This window comes from Haemaphysalis longicornis, unplaced genomic scaffold (genome assembly GCF_048455015.1).
Source record: "Haemaphysalis longicornis isolate Haplotype H1 unplaced genomic scaffold, Haemaphysalis longicornis Haplotype H1 scaffold_2, whole genome shotgun sequence".
Taxonomy (NCBI): Eukaryota; Metazoa; Arthropoda; class Arachnida; order Ixodida; family Ixodidae; genus Haemaphysalis; species Haemaphysalis longicornis.
This window is the reverse complement of record NW_027526295.1, coordinates 130,994,070-131,021,465: the sequence shown is the minus strand read 5'-3', so window position 1 is coordinate 131,021,465 and position 27,396 is coordinate 130,994,070. Positions and strand designations below refer to the sequence as shown.

Genomic DNA, 27,396 nt, shown 5'->3' with positions numbered 1-27,396 from the left:
CTACTTTTTCCATATTTTTTTTGCCTGCCTGTGAAAAGGCTTACGAAACTTTCGTCACGGGCAACATAGGACGCTGTCTCAACTAAAGTCTCTCCATCAGCAAAAAGCCGATGAAGGGACTTTAGTTGAGACCGGGAAAGGAGAAAATGCTAGCAGGGAAGCAGACACTTCCCAGACATAAAGGCTGCTGGGCCCGTCATGCATCGGCCGATGCATGTGCCCGTCATGCATCGGCATTTGTTCCGGCGAGAGTGGGTGCATTCTAAAGGCTGTTTCGGAGTACCTGCTCTGCAGCAGAGCTCGGCCACCGCTTTACATCCGCCGTTGGAATTGAACGTTAGTCGGCCCCTAATTAAGGACCCCACCTGGGTGATGGGGGCAGGGGCAGCCTTCTGCTGAGGACTGTGGTCGCAGACGCCTGGCTGGTGCTAGCCGACAGCACGGAGGACTGGGACGACCGTGCGGTGCCCATGGGCGAGTTGGCCGAAGATCCTAGCTTCCAGGGGCCCCCTGGACGACCGAGAAGGGGGGGAAGGACGAGAGGAGGTCAGCTTCCTTGCAGGGCCTCCTTTCTCACAACAATCCGCTCAGCTTCATGCTGGCCAAGTCTGTTCAGCCGAATTTCGCCTGCTTTGTAAATGAGGAGTTCTTTTCCGAAATGAGCCAGATCCAGAAACCGAAACTAAATCGGATAAAAGTGCAGTGACAAGAAAAACTCAGCAACATTCCCATTAAAAAGGGGTGGCAAGAAAATAGTGAGATAACACCCTGAAAACGTGCATGCAGATCGTAATTCGTATCATAAATGAGCCAGGTCCAGCTGTTTCACGGATCAAAACGAGTCAAATCTATTTGCCCAATACAAGTTTGCTTTTGACTTGACTGTTCAGACTGTTTTGTGGGTGTTTCCGGATTTTTTTTTTTTCGCTTTCTAAAGCTGGCTTATGAATTCAGACGGCAATTAAGAGATCGGCGAAAGATTTGTCCTCAGATGTCCACGACGAAGTGAATGGAAGAAGAAGTGAAGGAAAAGAAACTGAGAGATGTGAAACAATGATTTTGTTTCGTCTCTCCCGTCCCTCTGCAATAACTCTGGTTATATTTATTTTTTTACTCTCATATTTACCATTTTAGTACTGAACTAAATAGCCGCTGCTTACCAGCCATAGTGAATCCCCCCCCCCCGCTGATGGTACAAACCAGTTAATTAAGGTGAAGAAGAAGATATGAGCAGCCTTTTTGTGAAGTGTTTTAGAAATTCATGGTAAAGCAATGAAGAGCTCGCTTACTTTGTGAGTGCCTTCAGGCGGGCCCACGAAAATTATCCTAGAAAAGAATTCTAAAAGAGCTACTAATGGTGCCAAGAGGGCTCACCTGCTCTGTATGTGTAACTCCACTGTTCTTGAAGCCCTGTTGTATATTTTTAAGGCCTTTTCCACCACAACTCAATTGTACCAGGCTTGAAAGTCTATATAAAGTTTTCGTAAGAATGTTGCATTAACTGAAGTGTTTCAATTCAATACGAGCCAAATACAAATTTATCACCCCAATATTGCTCAAATTCATGGTATAATATTTAAGTACTTGTGGCCATAATGTTCCCTTAGCTGACATGTAAAGTATATCGTATAATAGCTTTGACGCAATTGCATTTAGGTCCAGTAAAAAACTTCCACGTGTTTTTAAAATTCGCGTTAGTTGAATCTGGCTCATTTTGGAGGGAAAAACAAAAATCGCCTCAAATGACGCTTGCATCCACATGCTCTTGCACTAACATGTGATCCCGTGGTCTACTTTCACTGTGGTCAGACATTTTATAGTTTCAATTACGGTGTTCTTTTTCAAAAGCTGTCAGTGCTTGGTTTAAACGACTTTTTTTGCAAGTACTTTGCTACCAAGGCTAACGCGCAAGCAAACTATGTTCAGTATGTTGGCGCCAAGTTCCACAGTTTCGCTGTGCATTCCGGGGTTCCCTGGGGGTTCACCCTTGGTCCTCACCTTATTTGTTAGCTGCACACACTTACTTCAACGGCAGTTTACAGGAATGGAACTCTACCATGCAGTGAGACTGTAAGGCAGTCACAAAACAAAGTTTTGCAAGACTTGCAATATTACTGGTATTACGTACATTTGAAACAGTGTGCAGCTAGTTGTATGAGAGAGAGAGAGAGAGATGTTTTTTCACTGACCTCACTTTAAAGACTAGCCAACTTCCCCTAAAAGAATTTAGGGTACAGGGGGGATTAAAAGAAATGCGAACAACGGAGCGCACAGCGTCCGACGCATGCGCACTCCTTAGAGAGCGTTTCATAGTGTGGCCTACATTATTGGGAAATGCTTTAACGAGAGCCGACGCCGGTCGTTTATTTGAGGCGGCTTTTCACGCTGCGTCGCCACTGAGCAGGATGATCGTTGAAGAGCGTCATGCTAGCTGCAATCAGCCTGCTGCGCGCTTGGCTCCCAAATGAGTAGATAACAGGATGCTCAGTGGTGACAGAGCATAACAAGACGCTTTAAAATAAATGGCTGGCGTCGCTTCTTTATCAAGCATTTCCTATAACAGTAGGCCACACTCTCAAATTCTCTCAAAGAACTACGCATGCGCGCAGTTTACTGACAGTGCAGCCAGACGGTGCGGCATGCGGCGGAGGCTGTGTGCTCCGTTGTTCATATTTTTTTTAATCCCCCCTGTACTTCTCTTTGTGAAGAAGTTCGGGTATAGAACATGACAACAGGTAAAGAATGTAGCCATACATGTGCAAACTTCCAAATCTGCCTCTTCACCTTTACTGAGATGGTCTATTCTCAGAGGTCGCCCCTCATTGTCAATTTTCATGAGGTACCGTATTTTTGAGCATATAATGTGTTCCTGCATATAATCTGCACCCCCACTTTCAGCCCGCAGAAAAAGAAAAAAATCCTCGCGTATTACCCGCACATTTGATACAGGAAAGGCTGCAACGAAGATACTGCTCAAGCAACACATCACATACTATGTGATACCTATGTGATACATACCCCGACGTCGCAAAGCAGTCCTTTCTGGAGCGCGTAACCCTTCGCGCTCGTCACCTCACTCGTGGCGCCCAAGCTCGCTACATGCCGCAAGTCAAGCGTGAACCGCATGGTGCGTTTTTGCACGCGATTCGCACACCTCGGCTTTGCGCGCACTGTATTTTCACGCATGTATCGATGATTTCGCGCCCGCGGTAGCTCCTACCTCAACCAGAAAATGACGCACGACGCGCGTGGCAGGATGGAGGAGCCTGACGACTTGTGAAGCGCTCGAGACAGCCGGCTTAGCTCCGCCGGAGATGGTTAGGCTTAGCACCCCGGCAGATATTTCATGGGCGCTTTCACTAGCGCCGTGGATGATGTTTTATAGTACCGTTTTCGCATGCCTAATCAGCTCCTTTACCACACAAGCAACTTAGCATCTGCCTTGAGAGGCATTTTAAAGAGCGGTTAGGAGCGGTCGCTCAAGCGGCCTCGCCACTTTGTGGCCACAGTCGGCCACGCCGCGAGAAGCATGCGGGGTTTCGCGGCGGTGTCAGCAAGCAGAAAACAACGGCCCGGCCGTTTCTAGAGAAAGAGCGACAAAGAGGGGAGAGAGAGCCGTCACTTGCTCGTTCGGCAGTCGGGCCCCTCGCCGGCTCGTTCGTATCATCCGCCGGGCCGCGCAGGTCCATTCGGAACAGCCGAAATTTTTTCCCTTTGCTAACAATGCAATTTCGCCAGGACTTTTCAGAAATTCGTATCATCCCGAAATTCGTATCACCCAGAATCGTATCATCGAGATTACACTGTACACTGACTGCAAGGCGAAAGTCACAATTCACTAATAAAATTCAGTTGTCAGAATGCACTCGTCCTGGTTTTTTCTTCTTTGCCCTTGTATGCTTTGCGCAATTGTTGCAATGGAAGGCTCAGTCAGTGTTACTGCGTAAGAGCTTCAGGGCACAACGCACATTCTCGTGAAGCTGCACTAAAGGAAAAACTTCCCGTATTATCCGCACCCCTACTTTGCCACTGAAATTTTAGCATTTTTGGTGCGGGTCATGCGCGCAAATACGGTATGGTGATTACGATCTTCTCTGGATGATACATAGCTGCTCTGCAGGAAGGCAGCCCTGTTCCTTTAGCGGCACAAGGCACACAACTCTACTGCCTACTTATCTGTCCCCCATAATAAGCAGAATAGCACCCCTTGTATCGCTCCCCACCATGGCGAGGGGGTCATGATATCGATGATTATTATGATGACAAAACATTTGACTGCTGTTGCTGCAAAGCTTCGAAGACACCTGCTTTAACGTCACCTTGGTGGCTGAAGTGGACATAGGGAGGAAGAAAGAAACACTACACGGCACTAACTTGTTCCTTCCTCTGTCCCTGCGTTGGAGTGCCTTGACCGCCAAGACGAACACCTACCAGCTAGCCTAACTGTCCATTCTGCTGGTTTGAGGTGATGTTTCGGGAGCCCTCCTTTGTCGGAGAGACGAGGGAAACGAGAGGAAGGAAGGGGATGGGGACGCACGTACCGGCAGGCACTGAGCGCACCGCAAGCTCCACCTTGTGCATAAGCACGGGCGTGGGCGGAATGCAGGCTGCTAGGCGCCACTTCTGCACCAGGTGCTGCATGCGGTGCAACGCCACCAGGGCCTGCACCGCCGACCGGAACCGGAAGCGCGGCGACGGGGGCAGGGAGGAGGCAAAGCCCGAGGAGCCGCCGTCGGCCGACGAGTGTGAGGACGAGCCCGAGGGCAGGGGGGCCTCCTCCACCGAGTCCTGGCGGGCCCCCCGCGGGTGCTGGTAGGCCAGCAGGTGCTGGAAGTAGCCCCGACCGGCCGTTGAGGAGTGCAGCCGGAAGCCCTGGTGGTTCCTGAAGTGCGGCACTCCGTCGTCCTCCGAGCTGTCCATGTGGAGGAGTGCCGGCGGTGACGGGGGCGGGCGCCTGGTGGCCAGCATCCGCAGGGCCATGTCCTCGGTGGCCTGGAACCCCTGCAGCAGGCTGAGCAGGTACTGCTTCTGGTACACGAGCGCCTTGCGACAGCTGTCCGCCTTGCGGTACTTCCAGTACAGGCAGTGCAGCAGGCGGCACATGCTGGCCGGCGGTTCGTCCGACTCTGACGGGGCGGCGGGCCGGCCCAGCAGGTCCTGGCTGAGAGCTAGCTGACGCAGCCGCGAGATCTCCTCTTCCGCCCGCAGCAGCGACTGGCTCAAGGTCAGCTTCTCCCGGTCGCACCGGAAGTGGCTGCCCCCTGTCGCACTGGCGGCGTCGTCCTCGTCGCCGAGGAACGCGCCCTCGGCGTGGGTGGTGCCCGAGGGGAGGCCGCCGCGCATCTTCTCGATGTCGCTCAGCTGCTGCTGCCGTGGAGTGCTACACGCGGAGGAGCTTGCCGTGAGCTCGCGGATCACGCGCAGGTCCTGCTCGTGGGTCAGCGCTCCACGGCAGCGCTCCAGCTCCAGCGTGGCCTGCAGCTGGTTGAAGTGCGCCCGCTCGGCGTTCACTGCGTTCAGCATGTTCTGGGCGTGCAGCTTCTCGACCTCCAGGGAGCTCCTGCAAGAGGAAGGGGCAGCAGAGAAGACAAACTTTTCGAGTCTGTTCGCTCTTTCTCCTTTTTTTTCGCAACACATTCTTCATTAAGATAGATAGACCTTTTTTTGGCTAGCCGAATCAGCCACGAAAAAAAATTTCAGCAGTCACTGGTGGGTTGCTGACGCCCTCATGCGTCGCACATGAGACCCCGCAAGAAAGTTTATGGGGCACGAACCCGTTTTCACACTTCTGACATTGCCTGTGTTAAAAGAACTCTGACACCATACTCGGAATCCTAAAAAATGATACATTCGCTTCAGTAGTTTATCAAGATGCCGTCCAGTAATTTCTGCAGCCAACCGCGCTGGAAAACACATCGAAAATCAATTGTATTAAGCCTGGCCATGAGCTACCTCAGATTTCCAGCAGCCCCTTCCACAATCGGAAACACTCCCTGCACTGCTGCTATTGGTGCTGTCATTTACCCATGCCGAGTCTCTTCAACGGCATCATCAACTTTCGCAAAGTAGCAAGAAATTAACGCTATGTTTTCAAAAATCAATTGAAGGCCAACATCACAAACAGAAACTCAAATGTGTCCCAATTAAAATTAAACCCACTAAATAATGCGTAATTACACGACTCTAAAAATTACTTTTCAAATTTCCCGCAGCCCAGTTGCCGCCGCAAGCCAATGCAGGCCACGTGAGACCACGACAGACGATGCGCAAAACGCTTGTGACGTCACGGGTTCTTGACTGATACGCCACAACCTGCAGCTTTGTGGCCACAACAGTGTGATGCAATACCGTCCAACATGGCTCTGTACTGCTGGTGACCGAAACCTAAACTGGTTTAAAGAAGTGCATTGCAACTATTTCTACACTGATTTCTGACTGGCTTTTGCTCGATATTCCTTATTAGCGGGAAAAGAGGTATTGTTTGCAGCGTAAAAACCAAGAAGTAAAAATTTGGAGTCAGTACTCCTTCAATAAGTAACTTGCGCTGCTCTGCTCCCCAGAGGTGTATTTTGTATTCAGGACACTCCAATCTGCTAATGCAGGCCAACCTGCTTTTACGCTTGAGTGTCACCTTAAACACCTCTGTAAGGTCCCGTGCATATCCACAGAGCGCCATTCATTCATCGAGGCTCTTTAAAGTTAGCTTCAATACTACATACGCATTAACTGCTGGGAAGACGCATTTTTAGAGGTGATACAGTCAGCCCTATATGAAAACATGCATCCTACATGCCTTTTAATGAACACCATTTTTCCCCGCGTTACACGTGGGGCGTTTTCCTCGTGGTCCCCACCGTGGAAACGCTCACTGTGTGTCAAAAACAGAGGCGAGCAGGACAAGAGACTGGCCTGCAGTGCAGGGCCTCCTGCTTGTGGGCGAGCGCCTGGCGGCGGGCGTCCGCCAGGTCGGCGCGGCAGTTGGCCAGGGCCATCTCCAGCTCGAGGCACTGGGAGCGCTGGCTGTTGAGCTGCGTCAGCAGCTCCAGCGTCTTGGCCTGCTCCCCGTCCGCCCGCTGCTTCAGCTCCTCCCACCGGCCACGCTCCTGGCGCACCTGGCCCTCCAGCGTCTCCACTGCAAGCACACGCAAACCACGGGCCAGGGCGGTCGGGTGAGCAACGTCGCTTCAGAGCAACAACACTTCTGACTGGAACAAGCTTTCAAGAGACAAAAGTAAAAACACTGACTGCATGCTGGTATGCACACCGTTGTGCCACTTCTGCAAACAAATGCATAGCTGCACTTGGTTATTCATGGAAGCCAACCTTGTGAGGTGATGCTGAAGAGAGAACAACCAAATTGTTACTCCAGCTGCCTTTATAGCAGTTCTACTGTCCCACTCATTTCTCATCCTGCGACAAAGTACCGTTTGTGGGCACCCAGCTATGCAGTTATGCACCCAGCTATACACACTGTAGAGCTACGTGATTTTTTTTAAACTTTGTTTTCAATACAGTTTTTTCCAGGCTAAATCAACATCACGCCATTCTTATCATGTCGCCAAGTCATATCAGTCCTCCCCTCCCTGCACTGGCACTTACAAAACCCAAAACATGCTGGAAAAAATTGTCGCCACTACCAGCCAGCGAACCAGCCAGGCTTTATGACCTTCACCTCCGATGCACAGCTCTCAACCTAGCATGTCTCATAGTTCTTTTTTGGCTCTACAATACCAGTTCACTACTGTTACACAAAATCTGTTTTTCCTAAGATCTCCAACAGCCGTCGGCAACCAGTGCGTCATCGAGGTGTGCCTGACCTTTGGCCCTGAGCTTGAGCTCCCTCTGGTCCTGCTGCTCCCTGGACAGCTTCATGCGCTCCGCGACTTCGTCCAGCTCCTGCTTGTGAGCCAGGCGCTCCTTCAGCAGAGTGTCATGCAGCTGCTGGAACTCTTCTGCTGTAGGGCCTGCCATCTGTGCCTGGGTGGTGAAGGAGGGCATATAAAATCCCAACCAGCGCTACTTGGACTTACGCATTGACAAGTTGAAATAAACCCCTCCAATATTCTCCGAACTCCATAGAGCTCGGCTGAGCTGCGTAGCTGCTTGGCAACCTATGCCGATGACTACCAAGATGTTAATTTTCAAAAGAACAAAGTAACTTTCAGCGCCAATTCAGTTCTCTGCCATGATTTTGAAGACAGACGATTAGGACAAGAAATTTTTCTTTAGGCGCAATGGCTGTAGATGCACGGCCGGACACCAATTTCAATGGCACTGTTACGAGGGTGAGCAGGTGTGCTTATGTCTCGTATTTCGCCAAGTGATAGTGCATGTGTCAATATCAATTGTACAAAGTCTGCAATGTCTCAAGTTGTGAGGAAATGCATCTCCGATCGCCGGCATGGTGGCAAAGCCTTGGGCAGCAAGCACGGCCTTACGCTATTGACGGTTGAGGCAGAGCTGTCAGCCGCCGTGCCATCGCTGTGCTCAGGCGGGGGTGTCAGGTGGCGCTGGAGCAACTGCCGCTCCGTCAGGGACAGCACCTAGAAGAGGACAAGAAGGAACGGGGTCATGACCCCAAAAAGCACAATGTCATGACTAATCGCTACTTGTTTGATCACACCACCCGAAGGGAGATAAGTAGAGGTGTGAGAATATTCAAAACTTCGAACACTTTGCGCATAGTGTTTGCTATTTGATTCGGTTCCCAGCACAGCTCTACCATTCAGGCATTTGAAATGTGGAAATAAATAAAAGGCGACTATGCCGCACGACGTGCAAACTCAAGTTTCACCGCAGAACATATATCTTTGGGTTGGTGTTTTTGTGCAACACCGAAGCTGTGCAGAAAGGCCTAGCGCATGCAAGTTTTGTGCAAAACAAGCGAAAGCTAGCTCTGGTTTATGTCAGCTGAAGTGGAATGCTGCTTGTGTAAAATTCCCATGAAGTTTCCTGTCAATATGATGGCACAAGTGCGGAGTTAATAGTTACAACTGATTGGCTTTGAAGTAATGCAACACCAGACACTGGCGTGCCTAGTTTCTTTTTAACAACTGTAGACACCAGTGTAATATACCGTATTTACACGATTGTACGTCGACTCGAATGTAGGTCGACCCCCCAAAATTGCATCTCTAAAAAAAAAAAAAAAAAAAAATGTGAGCGCCGCCTAGAAAATTGTATCACAAAGCGTGGCCTCCGCGATTTGCTGCCAGCGGCGCCGCCGGCAGCAGATCGCATTTTGCGCGGTAGATGTTAAGAAAGAAAAGCTTTTGTTTAAGCACCCAGAATAACCATGCGCTGTGGGTTGAGCGGGAAAAACACATTCGCTGCGAGATGACAAACATCGAAGCAACTGGCAGTGGCCACTGCCGCACAATACTAAAACAAACAACATGGCGGCTGATGGAAGCGGCCGCACGCGGTTTACTTTTGAGCGACTAACCTCCCACCATCGTATTCGGAAGTGTACCGAACAATGTGATATGATACGGGCTATGTTACCGCTGCAAATTGAATCAAGGGATTCACTAATACTCATTTTGTTTATTAGAGACGAATAAAACGCTTCTTGACGCGTTTTAGCACGCGATTCGTGCGCGTCGGCGTTGCGCGGGCGGCTTTTTCACGCCCGCGGCGACAATTCTGCGCGCGCAGGAACCTACTACTGCTTTTAAGTTCTACTAGTTCTACCTCGGTAAAACGCGCGCCGAGCGCGGCAGCGGGAGGAAGGAGCCTGACGACGCGCGCTCTTCAGTCGGCTGGCGCCGCCGGAGATGTTTAGGCTTACCACGGTGATGGATATTTGATTGGCGCTTTTCCTGGCGACGCGGATAATGCTTTATAGTGTCATTTTCCACCACATTATCAGCTCCTTTCCTGCACAAACGTCTTCGTTTGTGCCTTCAGTGATACCTTAAAGAGCGGTTAGAAGCGGTCGCTGGAGCTACGCGCACCTCTTCGCGGCTGGTGCCGCCATGTTGCCGCCGCCGATCGCGTAGCGCGCAGCATGCGGGTGGTATTTGCGGCAGCGTCAGTGCGGCGTATTTTCGCGAGCAGATAACGCCCCATGCGGTTCACAGTTTAGACCATAATTATGGGAACGAGGGTGCAAAGCTGTCCCCACCTCGTAGCACCCCCGATTTCTCGTTTCTCTTGCCGTTACTAACGGTAGGCGGTTCAACTTCGATTCTAAGTCGACCCCCCCAACATTGGATTGTGAAATTTGAAAAAAAGGGTCAACCTACAATCGTGTAAATACGGTAGTTCTTGTCTATGCAGCCTGTGGAGGAACCAGCATTTTTTTCGTGGGAATGTGCACCAAATTTTTGTTTCAATGCTTTGCCATCTTGTATTAATACTTTATTTTTAGTTTTCTTATACCAATTTTCTCATCAAGCACTACAGTGCATGAATACAGTCTACGCCCGTTACAACGGACCCTCTGAATCCGGAAAAAAACGTCCGCTGTAGCCGAAGTATGCAGTATCCAACGGGGGGGGGGGGGGGGGGGGGGGGGGGGGGGGGGGGGGGGCTATGAGCTCTACAGTGAGTACTTTGACCGATATTGCATGCATAGTATATACACTTTGTTCTTTCTACACGCCTGCAGCACCTCTGCACAGTGCTCGCGCGAGGGCAAAGAATCGCGTAAACACCGTTTCCAAAACTTAGCACCGGCACTTCGAAAAGGCCTAGCGCATGTGGTCAAGCGTGTAAAGACGCAAGATAAGCTGAGCATATAACGCAAGAATATAACTAGGCGCAATTATAAACCAGCTATAAAACATCAGTCGTGCCCATCAGCATTAGCTAGGCTCTTTTAAATCCCCTCACGACGAGGCAGGTTTTCCCGAAACCGTTCGTCAAACAAATCGGATCGCTGCCTGACGTTCCCTCAAGGCAGATTCCACATTTTTAGCGATTTTATTCTGGTCATTGAAACAGATGTAATGAAATAATCTGATGACGGTCAGCTGTAAAATCGAAAGTTAGACCAGTTGGACTGCGCACGGTTACCGGCAGATTGCACACAATGGATGGGGAACAACCCCTACTTGAGGCATTTCTTACCTTTTTCACTGAACGGAACGGGAACGATGCATGCGTGGGAATAATAAAAGCCGAACTTCACTGAACCCGAGTTTTTTATTACATAAAAAAACTGACGAGGGCAGACTCGCCTCCGAGTGCACCACTTCGAGTATTCGATTGCCGTTTTCAATCTCACCGGAGTCGCGTTTATCGGCAGCGGCCTTGTTCTTGATGGTACTGCGGACACTGTGCTTAGAAAGGCCTGTACTTCTGGCGATGTCAGCCTGTTTTTCCTCGTGTTCAACAGCGTTAATTACGCTTAATTTATCCGACAGTGAAATCAGCTACCCTGCCGCTCATGCCGCTGGTTGCACAAAAAAAAAGCCACTGGCTTGGCTTGGCTGCGCCAACGACCCGGCTGCCAGCAATGGTGCCAGACATAATAGTTTTCTTGCCAAAATAAACGAAAAAGCACACCGGGCGCCGGCCCCGCGGAAGTCCGCTATAAACGTTCAGTCGAAACAATTTTCGCCTAAAATTTAGTCTGTTGTAGCCGATAGTCTGCTCTAGCCGGGTCCGTTGTGAGTGGAGTGGACTCCATTTAAAATGCATGGGTACCAGACAAACCAACAGAAATGGTCTGTTGTAACCGAAAGTCCGTTGTTGCCGGATCCGCTGTAACGAGCGTAGACTGTACTTAGACGCGTTAAGTCCTGATTGCCTATGTTATCTCTTTTTTGTAGCTACGTTTTAGAAGCTCTATATGCGCCAAAGCAAGGATATTAGCATTAAAAATACAGTAGACTCTGGTTAAGATGAACACTTTTGCTCTCCTGTAACCCCCACAAAGCAAAAAAGCCTCAGCTAAAAACAACTTTCTGGTAATATGAACAAATTTTCACGGTCCCTTTGAGCTCGTCTTAACGGGACTCTTCTGTATTCAATTCGATTTGCATTCACTTTTTACTATTCACACCCGATTTCACAGTCCCAATTTGATATTCGCACACCTTTAGGAGCAAGGCTCGCACCTTTCAGCAAGAAGAAAACCAGCATAGAAAGGGCACCCTTTGAGACTACTTTTTTGTGTGTCCTGCGCATGACGGTGTGCTTGGGGGGTACCCAAGCCGGTGGCGCCACTCACGTGCAGTCCCTCGCGATAGATCTTGGCCAGCAGCTCCCGCAGCTGGGGCGACAGTATGGAGTCCGAAGAGGCCGCCTCTTCCATGGTGCTGGCTGACGCGGAGCTCGAGAGGCTGCCGTTGTCCGAGGACGGGGTGTCTCCCCTTGAGGAGCGCACCAGGGCGGACATCCTGTGCGCTCGCAGCTTCATCTTGGCCCCTGGGGGAGGGAAACAGAAGAGAGAAAATACGGGTTTTAACGTGCTGAAGCTACACCAGGGCTATGAAATGTGCTGTGGTGGAGGGTTCCAGATTAATTATGACCTCCTGGGGATCTTTAACGCGTGCCAAACAAAACACGGGCTCTCTTACAGCTTGCCTCCATTTGAAAAGTAGCAACTGCGACTGGGACTGAACCCGCATCCTAGGGCTCAGCAGCACAATGTTTTAGCCACTGGGCCACCACGGCGGGTGCGGGGAAAGGAACAGGTACAACCACTCTTGGTGACCCCCAAGACAGGACTGGCACACCCGCACGTGCCTTCAATCACATAATTCCCTGCCTTCAACCACGACTCGAGAGACACTGCTATCCTATGCCTATGGAAGCACGTTAGATAGATTCCCCCAATGCTTCCAGTAGCAAGGGTGATTACAGATTGAGAAATCAACCTGAAACCCAGTGTAGCACAATACTTCCCTACGTGTCACACGTGAGATCATTTGGCAGGAATTGTGGCTCCTCTTGAACCCAAGTGCAGGCCACATCCACCATCCACCAGCACAGTGGACAGGGGCAGCTCTCTCTGACGTTGACACGACAGTCTCAATCTGTTTCTCTCCCCAGTAGTGGTGTTCGGTTAGTTTAGGGCATTGAAAGGACTTTCTGAAGGGGGAAAGAATATCCAGAGTATTGAAAGGGGTCGGAAGGGATGTAACTATTGTCTTTGGAGGATTAAAAAATAAAGCAAGGAAAAAAAAATCTGCATATCCTCGGTAAGCACACTGGCCTCTCTGCCCATCTGAACCGTGAAACTGACGTCCTTTACAGCCTTGACCTGCGCCCAAACTTCCTTTCACTGTGGACGCTGACGGTAAGAGGGCCGAGGATGTTGCTGCATAATCACAGCAGAAATCTGCTAAGATGATAGCCGGTAGAATTTCAGCACGGCCTCGCTCATCCTCATCGACCTATGCAAATCCATTGCAGGACGGAGACCTTGTGTGCGTGAGCGTGTGTGGGCCAAACAACTGCGCCTGCACTTGAAGCCAGAAGCATAGAGCCGTAAAGAAATGAGGTTTCCTCTGCGCCCCATTCAAAGCTATCCAAATCATAGAAAGGAAGTGTGATCTCTGCACAAGTATACATGATACATTTCACCACAGATGACCATTATACCCTTGTCATGCAGACACTTTCAATCTGGATTGAAGCGAAGTGGGATTGACTTTTTGAGTGCGCTTGACACACTGCCGCTGCTAAAGAGCATGTTTCAATCCCGACTGAGACTTGTGTATGCCAGGTGGCGCCAAAAAAGGTATTTTGCAGCCAGTGTCAGGTTATCCTGTGCAGCCGTGCCAAGGCCGTCCATTGTTGTGCCGTTGTCTGTAGCAACAGCTGCCACGATTTATGCTGTGGTCTGTGAGCCCTTCTTTTGCAATAACGGCTGGCTTCCAACAGTGTTCTTCAACTTCACTTTTTTCCCGCAACTACAATACTGCAATGTTAACTAGCAAAGCTGCTGTACAACCCTTTGTTGTATAAGTACGAATACTTATACTATCTCACGCTTGCTTGAGTTAAGTCCCTTGATGCAACTTGTGGCGTTATTTGAAGCTGCCACCTTCTCTGGCATTACTTGGCGGGGATGAGACTATCACTGCTCCCTTCCGATCATGCCTGGAAACATCAATCGCACCTGGGGAACCAGGATTGGGTTCAAGCAGGATTGGGCTCATTCGCAATTGAAACTAGCTGTGTAGCAGCACTTGATCTGGATTGGCTCAACTGTGGCTGAAAGCGCCCATGTAACAGGGGCCTTAGCCTCACACTCCCTGTACAGTGAGAAAAAGACTGACACCATTCCCTCCACTGCCCCCGGCTCACCGTCCAGCTCGTGCTGGAGGGCCTCCACCTCACGCAGGTGCTCCTCCCGCAGGGCCTGCGTCTGCTGGGCGTGCTCCTCGCGCAGCCGCCAGGCCAGCTGCTCCTGCTGCAGGAGCAGGCGGCCCTTCTCGGTCTCCATCTGCGCCCTCAGGGTGGCCTCCGTGCGCCGCAGCTGCTCCCGGTGGGCCTCGTCCCGCTGGGCCCCCTCCGCCTGTGCCCGCCGCAGGGACGCCTCCAGCTCGGCCCGCTCGCGCTCAAAGCCGGCCTCCAGGGCCCCCGCCCGCTCCTGCTCCCGCAGGGCCTCCGACAGGCGCCCTCGCAGGCGCGACACCTCTGCCTCCAGCTCCACCATCCGGGAGGACAGGCCGCCACTGCTGGCCTGCCGCTCCTTGGCTGCAACGGCAAGGGGAAAAAAGAACACGTGAGGGGGCACATGGGATCGAGGGACTGTCACGCGAGGTGCGGGACAGTGTAAGGGGGGGAGTGCAGTGTGGTGTGGTGCAGCAGCAGTGTCGGTGAATGGCTATGCCGTGGGAGCTGTGAAGTGCAGGACTAGTGAAAATAAACTTGCAACTGTCTGGACAATACTGTAACTTGTTAACGCCCATCGTACTAACAATGAAGAACTTCGCAACAGGGAGAAGGTGGGTAATTGTGATGTGGGCCTGATGTGGACATACACGCACTGCCCCACTCTGTTCAATGCGAGCACATGGTGTCTACATGCATGTCGCATGCATGCGGTAGCCTCCAACATATAGAGTCAAACAGAGTAACAAAGTCAGCAAAATTCGTAATTTACATTGAAGTTTCGCTACATTGAAATTCAGGGTTAAAATGAAGTGTTAACCGCGTGAAGCAGTTCCTGCAAACGAAAACGTGGCGCGCATGCACGGCTGGCGCACTGTTTCTGTCGGAGCTTAATCGTCTACGTGGGCATCAGCGTGAACCGCATGTAGCATTTTCTGCACGGAAAAATGCGCCTCGCAAACCACAGATGCGCCGACGCAGCCGCAGAGACCAACAACACAATGCGGGTAGCTCCAGCAGCTGCTTCTAACCGCTCACTGACACACAACACGAGGGGCAAACAAAGTTGTTCATGCGGGAAAAAAGGTAATAATGTGGGCGAAATTTGCACTGTAAAATGTCATATGCGCCGATCAAATATCCTCTGCGGTGATAAACCTAATCATCTCTGGCGGGGCCAGCCAGCATCCCCAAACGCTTCGAAGCTCCCGCCATAGGATGTGTGCCTCCCCATTAGCGAAAGTCGGCAGGCTCCTCCCACTGTCGCACGCGGTGCGAGTCACGTTCTGGCCAAGGCACAAGCCGGCGGAGGCGCGCAATTGTGGACATGGGGGTGAAAAAAACGCGTGTGCAAGGCTTATAAAGACCCACAAATGCTTTGCCGTGCACTTACTGGAATGATGGAACCTAACAAGCATGAGCGAACTCGAATGAAGGGCAAAGTGGTGGCCGCACCATACACGGTTTGTAGGCAAGGAGTTTGTAGACAAGGAGCTTGTTCACGGACTCCATGGCTCACTGCATCCGCAGCACTGGGCGGCTTGTGCCACCGTTTGCGTTTTATCAAGACCCCGCTTCGGCCCTTGCCTCTCCCAAAATCTACTTCTACAACCAAAATTTCATGCCTTGTTGTCCATGAAACTTTGTTACGTCGAAATTTCAACAAACGGGGGGACTTCTTTACACGAGGGTGAAAATACATGGTGTGCATACACTTGAAGTTACAAAAAATTCTGTGGTTCGTTACATCGGGGGTTTCGCTACACTAAAGTTTGTTACATCGAGGTTTGGCTGTACGGTGTCTCTTGTAACGGGGTTTTACTAGTGGGGATGCTGAGAAGCCCATAATTTGAAGCCTGCTTTGCAAAGGCCAATGCTAGACTGGGATATCAGAGTGTAGCAGTCAACGAGGCAGCACACCTGGGGCGATACTAATTGAGAAACTGCGGCAGGATGTTCGCAGGTCATAGCGTAGACTTCCAATATGGACCAACACATACTGAACACCCATGGCAGAATGTCCACAGAACGGGTGGGTCAATGGTGGCTGCCATGCCACTGAGTGCGAGTGCAACTTGACATGCTCTTCTTTGCACAGCTCAAAATCTCACGGTGCAGCCCTTCTTGCCAAATGGCATGCCACCAGCGGCACCATTGCTGAGGGTTCATCATTTGTGGACCGTTTCACTACTATGAACATTGCTGCTGGCTTTACCACTCAATGGCCCATTTATTGCTGTCATATTAACTTAAAAGTGGGAGGAGGTGGCAACAAGGGCAAACCAGCTGAAAGCAAAGAGAGAAGCGAAGTGAATGACGGAGAGCTGGTGAAGGAAGGAAAGATGGAAAAGGAATGAACAGTGGGACGACAGAGCACAGAGAGCAGAGATCAGTCGTCAAAGGCAGGAAAGAAAAGAAAAAAAATTTAGAAAAATGTCAGGAAGAGAGTGAAAGTGTACTACGCCATAGCTGAAACAAACATCGAGTGAAAGGGCAAGAGAATCAGTGTGAAAGGTGGTAACAAAGCCGATTTATCTCTCACCCACCAGGGCTACTTCCAGTTTCACGTGAGCTCCTGCATTGTATCAACGGACTATTTAACACATTGTTTCTATGGAGAGTGTGCCAAGAACACGGCAGTCTGCTGGAAGGAGTGGGTTGTCACATAATACCAAGGGACACGCAATCAAGGTTTTACCCTACCCTGGGTCACCACTCCCAAACCCTTCCGCCCCTCCCCCACTCTGACCTGGCGTCCTGGTGTTCCGGTCCACCGCCTTCTTCAGCTCGGCCACCTCGGCCTCGTGCAAGCTGCGCAGGCGGTCCACTTCCTCCTCGATGCGGCGGCCCACCAGGCTGCTGATCTCCTCGCGGGTCCACAGCTCGGCTGCCGGGGGGTCCGTCTGCTGCCACGCATCGTGCTGCTCGGGCCGCGTTTCCGCCGCGTGCTGCCACTGCGCCTTTTCGGCCTCGGCCGACTCCTTCAGGCTGGCCACCTCGTCCGCATGGTCCTTGACGAGCGCCGTGCGCAGCGTCTCCAGGCTTCGCTGCAACTCGTCGGCGTGAACCTGCCGCAGGTGGCGCTTCTCCTCGTCAAACTGCTGCCGCAGGGACTCCACCGTGCTCTGGTGGCGAGCACCCATCGCCGCTGTCTCCTGCGCACACACAGTGCGTTGCACCAGGGGTAGGTCAGGGGTCAGGGGTCACTAAAACTTTGGGGGTACAAAAAGGCCCATCTGATCTTTTATGCTGGCTGTCGTTAAGGAGCTGCTTTAAGCGACTGACTTGGAGAAAAAGGGAGGGCCATCTGGTCTCTTACGTTGGCACACCTGTAGGAGCTGTTTTAAGTGCCTGACCTGTACTTTGATCTTTCCCTGTTTCATTCACCCGTCCTTTTGCCAGTCTGAAATCTGCTTGCTTTTAGGCGGCAAAGCCCTCAAGGAGCCCACACTGAAGGCCTTGTAAAACAGAACCATAAAGGTAGGCTATGCAGCATGACATCTAGAAGGTCAAGGGAGTGCTAAGAAGCTACAGATGAAAGATGACTGGAATGATGCAGTGAAAGTCACTGCGCCTTTGTCGCTGCATCCTTTCTGCCATTGTTTTCCGTCTCCATCCCACCCCCAGTGTGTTAGATTTTTTTTTTTTTTACTGTGCACGCAAGATCTGCCTGACCACCTTGCTTATGCTGCCTTGCACGCCACTCTTGCACCAACCAGTATCCGCCTTACAGTGCCACTGCACTGCATGTGGGGCTGCTTTGCACAGCTGGGCACGTTTCTGTGGCTCGTGTTGTAGGCTCAGGCACAAGGGAGGTCAACACTTGCGGCATATCCAGAGCCAATCAGACAGAACACGCAACACTGTGGACACATGCATAAGGCACTGGTCAATACTGCTGGTGCCATTAACCACTTGCCACCATGTGCAATGCAGAAAATCAGTGGCCTTCCACAATCATTTCTATCCCTCCCTCCCTCCCTCCCTTCCACCTCATGGCTTTGTTTTTTAAATGGTATCTCTGAATAAGGAATTCATCGTGCTAGCGAACATGTTAATGTTCGCTAGTACGATGAATCCCTTAGTAACAAACTCGCCCAACTTAGCGCATTAGTGGTATACTTCTGAAACGGCACGATGGTAGAAATTACAATCTAGGTGATATGCCTGCTACAGCAATATACAGCAAAAAAGCCACAACTTGTTGAGGCCACACCTCTGCAAAGAATTATGCCACTTCATCGTACGATCCTCCAATATTTCAATTCCAAATCCAAGTGGAATCGAAACGTTACCGCACTCCGATCTGAACATCAGTCACATAAATCAGTCTATCCAATTGCGTGAAATCTGGCCAAGTGTGCCATCAACTCGGATGCTTCACGTGCGCCACGACTAATATCGGGATTAAGGGGGCACACTGGTCTCAAACACTTTATTTTTTTTGCTTTCCAAGCAATTTTGACAAAACCTCATGGGCTTGTTCAGAAGTCAGGGGCAAAGAGAAGGAAGGAAAGTGCACCACCGATATAAACCTCACAAAGCAGATGTTAGCGTGCTGAGACTCAAACAAATGGCAGTATAGGTGCCCTCAGGGGTGCTCCGCTTGCACTGTACTCTTTGAATTCTAAATACACTGCCTCGGTCGTATCTAGATGTATAGCTGTTGCCCCGAAAGGGTTGGTACCTGTGCCCAGCACGCACACCGCCTTCACAGTGAGTGCAATGCGTCTGCGTCGACCACTCCTACTGCGCTTGAGAGAACAGGGCATCAGCACCGGAATACATTGTTGCGGGGTCCCTGTGACAACTCTACTCGGCACAGCAGGAAGGAACTTGGAGAAGGGAAGAATGGGCACGTGCCTGTTCCAGGTAGGAGGCCATCTCCTTCTCGAGGTCCGTGCGGTTCCACGAGCGCAGTCGGCTGGCGGGACTCTGCTGCTGCTGCTGCTCCATGCGCAGCCGCTGGGCCTCCATGCGGGCCCGCCACGTCTCCTCCAGGAGGCGGATCTCCTCGTGGTGCCGGCTCTGCTGCTGCTCCCGCTCCGCCGACACCGCCTGCTGCAGCGCTGACGACGCCTCCTCCCTCGGAACGCTCCGCGACTGGGAATGCCAGGCAGGGCGCTTTCGTCAGGGAGTCAGCAAACCGCAAGGCTTAATTACGCTCTCTGTTCCTCATACACAGGAGAACGGGCCTGTACGGGTGCAGTTGAAAGTAACCAGAGCATGGGTCGGTGAACTTACTAAAATCTGTCAGCCATATGTGCCCGGCCAGCAGTGTTTAGGTGAGTTTTTAGAAGACACCGAGTTTGTAACTCGAGCACATGCTGACAGAAGCATAACGGAGAAGTTCTCTCAACTTCACAAACCCACGCAAAGTTCACTTCTGACTCTCCCAGTACTTGGGCACAACTTCCACGCTTCAGAGGGGATGCCAGGTCTTCAAAAGATCGCTAAGCTGTTCACAGAGCTTTGACATGTGCCCAGCCATACGAGACACACGGCAGAAGCTAAACTGCCCAGCCTGTGTTCTTCTATCGGATGCTAAGGGAAGTGATAGCAGCCGATTCCAGCGCCGTCTTTCCCAGCGCCCCGTACCAGGGTCTCTCGGAGCGTGAGCAGCTCTGCACGCAGCGCCTCCTGGGCCTTCTCGTTGAGCTGCTGGGACTCATGAAGCCGTAGCCGCAGCCGCTTCACATCCACTTCGTACGACTCCCGTGCCCGGGCCAGCTCCTGCTTGAGCCGCTCCCGCTGCTCGCTCCATGCGCGCTCCCGTGACACCAGCTCTTCCTGCAGCGAGCACACCTTGTCGCGCAGTGGGGACACCTTCGAGGGGGGGGGGGACACATAGTGAAAAAATAACATTATCTTTCAGTTTAAACACTGTGCGACTTCAAACTGCGAATGCACAAACAGTCATCTCTTAGCCACTTCACTGCCAGAAACAACATTATTCTTCAGCTTAAACACTATGAGACCGCAACGCTTTTACACGCGAAAATCGTTTTCAATGATCTCCTCAACTGGAGGCTGGAGTGGAGGAGGTATTCAGAATACGGGAGTATCACAAGTTGAGTGTGGGAAAGTAGCTGGCAGGTCACCACCCTTTTTCCTATTTTTCCTGTTATAAGTCCCATTTGACTGGGGTTTGTGTTAAAATTGGCACTACTGTAAATCTGACACAGCAAACTTTCGAATGAGCAAAGTTCCATGTTGTCTTCCCGGTCCCCCTAACATAAGGTTACAGTTTCACGGCCTATAAATGAACAAGGAAACAAGCGAAGTGTGCTAGGTGGTTGATGACGCAAAGGTAAAAAGAAAACGGCCCTCTCAACAGAACAAGGGAAGAAAAAAATGCCAAAGAACTTATACAAGAAAGGCATGAAAATACATTTGCAGGACGACAAAAAAGAACAAAACTAAACTAAGCAATTTAGTAAAAAAAGAGTCCCGAAATACAATTTCTGCAAACAGACAAAGGTACAGCCAGTGCGGCCATTACAGCTCCCTCAACTAGAACGCAGCAAATTGATGCGCTTTTCTACCTACAAAGAGGACATTATTGAGGGCCTCAAACAAGCGATCGCGCCCCTCCCAAACGAACAAAAACATAGCGGTGCAAACAAACCGAGACGACGCAGCAGGCAACCGAATTTCCCCCACCTGTCCGCAGCAACCCAACCCAAACCAGAACCTAGTTACAGAGGTCCTGGTTTAACAAACTCTCACCATCCAGCCCTGCGGCCAGACCTACCTGTGTCTCGACAGCCTGGTGCAGGGCCTCGATCTCCTCATCCCGCTCTTGCAGCATCGCTTGCAGTTCCGCCACGTCCTGCTCTTGCTGCACCGAGTAAGCATCCACAGCACCCACGTACACCGCAAATAAGACATCCACCCTCCGACCTCAAAGCCTCGTGTGACAGAGAACTCAAAAGCAAGAGCCCGTGACACCAGCTCCAACAGTCACGGATACGTCTTTCCACCTAGGACCCCCGTTCACAGTCCCTGCTTGAAGCGGACGCCTCAACTATTAAATGCTAATTTTCTGCAGCAAAAAGCAAGCGAATGTAAAAACTACCTGTGAGAATGTCTTGAGCGGACATTTACAAATGTGAGCGGACATTTACAAATGTTTGGGAAATTTTAGAGGTATTTCTTTAGTTGTGCGCAATTCTAAAGACCCTGATAATTGTTTACCAGTAGTGCTCAGGCCTTTCAAATTCTTCCCTGGAGAGACTTGATGTCACATTTACATATGCAGGTGACGAACTTAAAACAATAAGCTTTACAAATCGACAGTAATAAAAACGTGTGCCTTTGACGTGGTCAAAGCATGTTCAGGCTACCACATTTCAACCCATCGTCATACTTTTGAGGATATTATGGGCACACATGCTCATTACTATGGGTGCTTACATTGTTGACCATTATTACTTTCAGCCTTTGGTGCTTGAAGGCATATCTTTAGTTCCTCGGGTAGGTTCTCCAGAAAACAGCTTTTAAACGAATGCAACATACAATCACTAGTACAGCTGCTGGGCTTATAGAAGAACCACCATGCGCACATTAAAAACAGAAAGCATTCTTTGAGGAAGACCACATGCATCACTGCAACAGTACATGCAGATGCCGCAGCACATGCAACGTTGAAACAAGCTTCCCGAAACACAAGTTGCCATGAAATGCAACATCTTAGCTTATTTTATGAAATCCTTATACGTAGGGGTGTGCGAATATCAATTTTTTAATTTCGAAGCGAATTCGAATAATAAAAACAAAGTTCGAATCGAATCGAATATTTTTCGAATATTTTTCGAATACGAATACTTATTGTTTTTTGTAAAATTAATGTTTTCACCATCTAGAGACACAAAAACTGCAACTTTATTGCACAACAAATCACACAAAGTAAAATTAGGAATTACACAATACCATTGCACTCAGCAGGTTAAGGTCTGCACTCACTTAAATGTTAACATGGAGAAAGGTTAACTGCTCGAAATGTTCGGGGAGCAGTGACAACCTCCTGCTCGTCACCACTTTACCAGATATCGAAAACAGCCGCTCACTTGAGACACTAGTGGCTGGCATGCCCGAGCCCGTGCACATTGCCGCGCGCTGATACAGTAAAAATCTTGATGATACTAATCTCGCGGGACTGCGAAAAATATTCGTATCATCCGAAATTCGTATGAACCAACACAGACCAAAACATTTAGCGCTGAAAAAAGTTTTCGTTTATTTCTTTTCCTACTTTCGCGTGAAGAAATTCGTGATTTTTTCTGCATTTTTTAACCCCCGTGTCGCAAAGCAGTCCTTTTTGGAGCGCGTAAAGCTTCGTGCTCGTCTCCTCACTCGCTGTGCCCAAGCTCGCTACACGCCGCAACAGCCAAGCGTGAACCGCATGGTGCGTTTTTGCACGCGATTCGCTCGCCTCGGCTCTGCGAGCGCTGTATTTTCACGCCCACATCGACGATTTTGCGCCCGCGGTAGCGCCTACCTCGGTCAGAAAATGACGCACGACGCGCGCGGCAGAATGGAGGAGCCTGACTACTTGCGATGAGATCGAGACAGCCGGCTTGGCTCCGCCGGAGATGGTTAGGCTTAGCACCCCGGCAAATATTTTATGGGCGCTTTCACTAGCGGCGCGGATGATGTTTTATAGTACCGTTTTCGCATGCATTATCAGCTCCTTTACCGCACAAGTAACTTCGTGTCTCCCTTGAGCCGCATTTTAAAGAGCGGTTAGAAGCGGTCGCTCGAGCGCCCGCGCCACTTCGCGGCTGGTGCCGACGCCATGTTGACGCCGCCGGCCGCGCCGCGCGCAGCGTTGGGGTGGTTTCGCGGCGGTGTCAGCGCGTTGGGCGTGCACAGAGCGTTTTCGCGAGCAGAAAACAACAACCCGGCCGTTTCTGGAGAAAGAGTGACAAACAGGGGAGCGAGAGCCGTCACTTGCTCGTTCGGCAGTCGGGTGCCTCGCCGGCTCCTTCGTATCTTCCGCCGGGCCGCACAGGTCCGTTCGTAACAGCCGAAATTTTTCCCATTGCAAACGATGCAATTTCGCCGTGACTTTTCAGAAATTCGTATCATCCCGAAATTCGCACCCCCGGAATTGTATCATCGAGAGTCCACTGTAAATAAACACCGATACAGGCACACTCTGAATTTCTTTTTTTTTTTTTTTAGTTTTGGGTGGTTCGAATATTTCGAACAATAAAAGTGTCGTTCGAATCGAATCGAATACCAAAAAATTCGAATCGAATATTCGAAGTTTCGAATATTCGCACACCCCTACTTATACGTCTTGATGGATGAAATGCAGTTTGTGCGTCTGTAAAGGCTCGTAGACACTAAGTGCAACCATATACAATAGTATTTTAAGCAATGTGAGAAGCCAATTGTCAGAACAAGCAGAGAGAAAACATGCAAGACCTTGCCGTAAAGGATTGACGAGGGCACATTTGTTTTTGTGTGACATGTGCATGCAAAAAAAAGATCCCAGTGAAGTCAAGTCTCAAAGAGAGGAAAGTGAAAACTGACGGGACAAATCATTCTAAATGCGTTTCCCGTCTCTCTCAAAAGGACCCAGGAGCTCAACAGCAGTGAATGCAGAAGAACCACGTAGAGCCAAATAGAACCACAGAACCAAAGAGAACCAGTTACATCGCCCAGAGTGCACCTGTGAGGGCGACAACATCACAGTGGTGGCCTCCCCCATGTGTGGAGGGCATTTTCTTACCCTGGGTAACGTGGCCGCCTTTGGTGTTTTGTCTACAGGCTGGTCCTTTGTCAAAAATGTGCACAAAAGGAAAAAGACACACAGTCGGGAACTACAGCCACAGTGCACGCCAAGCTACGACTTTTCAAGAAACACTTTAGCAAAGGGCTTTTTCTTTATCGCAAAGCCTAAAATGCTCATCAGCCCCCTAGAGAACACGCTACACTAGTTGCGAAAAGCCATCAGATGCTGCTCTGCCCCCATGCAATCTGCAATCACTGCTGGCACACACTGATGTGTATACTGTTGCAAATGGATACACAGGCAACAAGGGGAAAATAAATACTCCACTTCTTGTGCACGCTACCAGGAATTGATACAGGTACCCGTTTTCATTTGAGCATGTACAATTGTGCTCATATACATGTGATCAAAAGTGACAACTACAGGCATTGCCTTTTTCTTTTGTCAGAAGGGACCTTAACACAGCCAGGGAGTCAGAGAGAGAGAGACAGAGACAGAGGCCAGAGTAAAAAAAAAAAAAAAAAAAAAAAAATCCTCGCATAATAGTGGAGTGTTGGGGCAAGACCAGACGATCGACATCACCTGCTGACGTGTGATAGCTGAATGTACGCGGTCAGCTTCCCCCCCCTCAACCTGTGAAGTCCACCCTCCTCCCCTCTTATCAGCTAGCGACGAAAACACGAGCAAAGAACGAGGACATAAAGAATAAAAGAAAGGCCACGACCGAAAAAGTATACGTGGTCCCGTGGCTGACCATTTGGCGTGGCTTTCTCCGGCGAGGTCGCAGGCTGCCCAGCCAGTCAGGCAACATGCCTTTGTCTACACTTAGAAAACTGCCCCTACAGCAGCCCCGTCCAGTGCACGCACGGGCAAACACACACCGACCGTAACTCTCCCCCCAGCACAAGCCCACGTGCTGGCCCCACCGACAAGGGGAGCCCGAGTGCAGCCGCCCATGCGACGGGCAACGGCCACGGGCCGGGGGGATGGCGCAAGGTGGGCTATTTTGGGCAGCTGGCTTCCTGCCCCCATGGTCTGGGCTCTGTTTAGACGCACGAGGGAAGGCTCTGGCGGACAGCACGGCATGCCTTGGCAGACCACGCACGCTGCCACTACAGCTAGCAATACCACTGGAGCGCGAATTCCAGACTAATTCCTCACCTGCTGCCCTCGTGCCGGAAATTCCTATTCATTTTCAACCAATAGGGGTCACCAATCCTTTTTTTTTTCTTCACTTCTCTACTTCCAGTTGATATAATGTAGCAAATGTGCATTCCAGCTAAGAGAGAGCAGCACTCTGCTACCTGTTTTATGGGGACAGGGAGAGGAGCTATCACTTATGGTGGCTCCGGAAAATAGACGCACAAGCGACATTGGATGCATCCAATGAAGGCAATTCTGGAAAGCAAGTCCCTCAACAGCAGTTTCAGTTCAAACGAACCTATCAGGACAAGACAGGGCACGCTGACATTATGCAACGGTTTTGAGAAACTGAAAGATGGTTCTCGCAGAGTGTCGCTTCAGAAGATCTTTCCCTTGTACCATCAAAAAGACACTTTGTGAATGAAGGGAACGCTCCACCAACAAATCCAAAAACTGAATGAAACGGAAAAAAAAGAAAGAGCCAACCCCTACTTTAACCAGTGTACACTGCCAACGTGCTGCAACACAAACTACGCCAGCAATGCGCAACCTCGCTATTCCGTTATGGTAGTGCACCCATGCTTAAAGAACTCGCCACTTGCAATGTGTCGTCCTTTGAAAAATCAATGCACAAGCAGATCATACACAAGATGCTCGATTGTACACACGCAGCCAAGCTGAATTCACAAATGGCTTTTTCTCAAGATGCCACAACAAGCGGTACAGTACCATACTGTGACCGGCTCCTTGCATGTCATGCCGGGCTGTTAATAATGATAATAACAGCAACAAAAAAGGTTAGGGGCTTAGCAGCCCGGCCTGTAATAAGAAGAGTGATGCCGTATTTTCCGGTTTATAAGTCGCACCTTTGTACAAGTCGCACCCCCCCCCCCCCCCAAATAACAGTTTTCCAGGGGGAAAAAAAAAAAAAAACGTATATAGGTCACACCGGTGTATGTATAAGATGCACAAACGAAAATTTCAGAAAGAAAACGCGACTTATACACCGGAAAATACGGTATGTCCAATCCCAGTCCAAACCTTCAACTTTTGCAACCCCGTCACATTTGAGCCGGCGCCCACAGTGGCTACAAGGCACATTCGTGCACAAACAGGTTGTCCTTTCATGCAGGCACTCCCGTTAGCAAGGCTGTTACCACAGGGTGAAGACCACCTTCCTAGAAATTACCCAGCAGCCCCTTTTCACATTCCCGGATTGGATGAATGAGTGTCACGCTGTGCTCTGTATGCTTTTAACCAGAGGCACCACACGTGGCGATTCTACCTCTCCCCACGCTTTCCCCTGCCCTCACCTGAGCGCTGCAGGCTGCCTCCAACTGGGCGGACTGCTCCAGTGCCCGCACTTTCTGCTGAGCGGCCTCCAACACCAAGAGCTGCGGCAGGCTCAGCTCCGTCGCGGTGGCCCTCGTGCACACGGGCTTCTTGTGCTGCAGCGGTGCACCACCACCACCGCAAGGGCACGAGTGAGTGCTCCCTGCTCTCCACTCCCGGTCTTGAGTGCAGCACAGCCTTTCTTTTCGTTTCTTTTTCACTACCACCTACAAAGCCTCGCTTTGTTCCAAGGCTCGATCGTTGTCACACGACAGCCGTTTTGGTGACGGTGCACTGCAGGTTCAGTGACGTGCCAAGCTGTGTGCAGTCCCCTGACAATGCGATGCAAGACCGACTTGCTCAGTTTCTAACTTATAGCTACAGTTGAGCCAACTTGCAATGAACTTAATCGTCAGTACAAACTCGCTTGTTACACCTGCAGTTGTAATATGTGGAAACGTTTACGGAAAGACTCGGGAAGTCAGCACAAGCGAAGGCAAAATTTACTCTGAATAGAAACAGCTAACAAAAAAACATCGGCGATGACCACTTGTTTTGACGAATTGGACAGGGGCCATCGTGGCACACTTTCAACCTGTCCAGCGTCGACCTGTGCTCAATATTTCAGATTCACATTAAGCGCAACCACAAGCTGCCTGCGACAAGAAAAACAGTGCAGTGTTCACAAAGGCGCACAACTGCATGCACCCTAATGAGCGCAAAGGAACACACGAAACAAGATGTGTTTCGAGCCTTTTAAGCCCAAACCAAAACGATGACACGTCTTTGAGAGTTATTTTACGTTCTTTCCTTTCCTCTCCTCCTTCACGGTCACACTCGCAGAAAGTGAGTATGCGCATGCTTCCCACTTTCATAGTGCGGAGCTC

The 27,396-nt window shown here is 50.4% G+C and overlaps 1 protein-coding gene across 9 annotated transcripts in view; it reads right to left on the bottom strand.

The window, feature by feature from the left end:
- LOC144169219 (uncharacterized) overlaps positions 1–27,396 on the bottom strand; it is a 118,488-nt gene that overhangs the window by 3,105 nt on the left and 87,987 nt on the right. For 8 of the 9 annotated variants that reach the window (XM_077698265.1, XM_077698272.1, XM_077698268.1 and 5 more), the window contains 13 exons: positions 26,491–26,625; positions 24,032–24,076; positions 21,047–21,133; positions 19,891–20,118; positions 19,156–19,395; positions 17,042–17,447; positions 14,263–14,655; positions 12,179–12,375; positions 8,439–8,543; positions 7,818–7,977; positions 6,910–7,132; positions 4,542–5,560; positions 366–510 (listed from right to left, as the gene is read on the bottom strand). In XM_077698265.1, coding sequence (XP_077554391.1) covers positions 366–510; positions 4,542–5,560; positions 6,910–7,132; positions 7,818–7,977; positions 8,439–8,543; positions 12,179–12,375; positions 14,263–14,655; positions 17,042–17,447; positions 19,156–19,395; positions 19,891–20,118; positions 21,047–21,133; positions 24,032–24,076; positions 26,491–26,625 — 3,383 coding nt within the window. The remainder of the gene's footprint in view (positions 1–365; positions 511–4,541; positions 5,561–6,909; positions 7,133–7,817; positions 7,978–8,438; positions 8,544–12,178; positions 12,376–14,262; positions 14,656–17,041; positions 17,448–19,155; positions 19,396–19,890; positions 20,119–21,046; positions 21,134–24,031; positions 24,077–26,490; positions 26,626–27,396) is intronic. The other variant, XM_077698267.1, reaches the window with a different exon arrangement.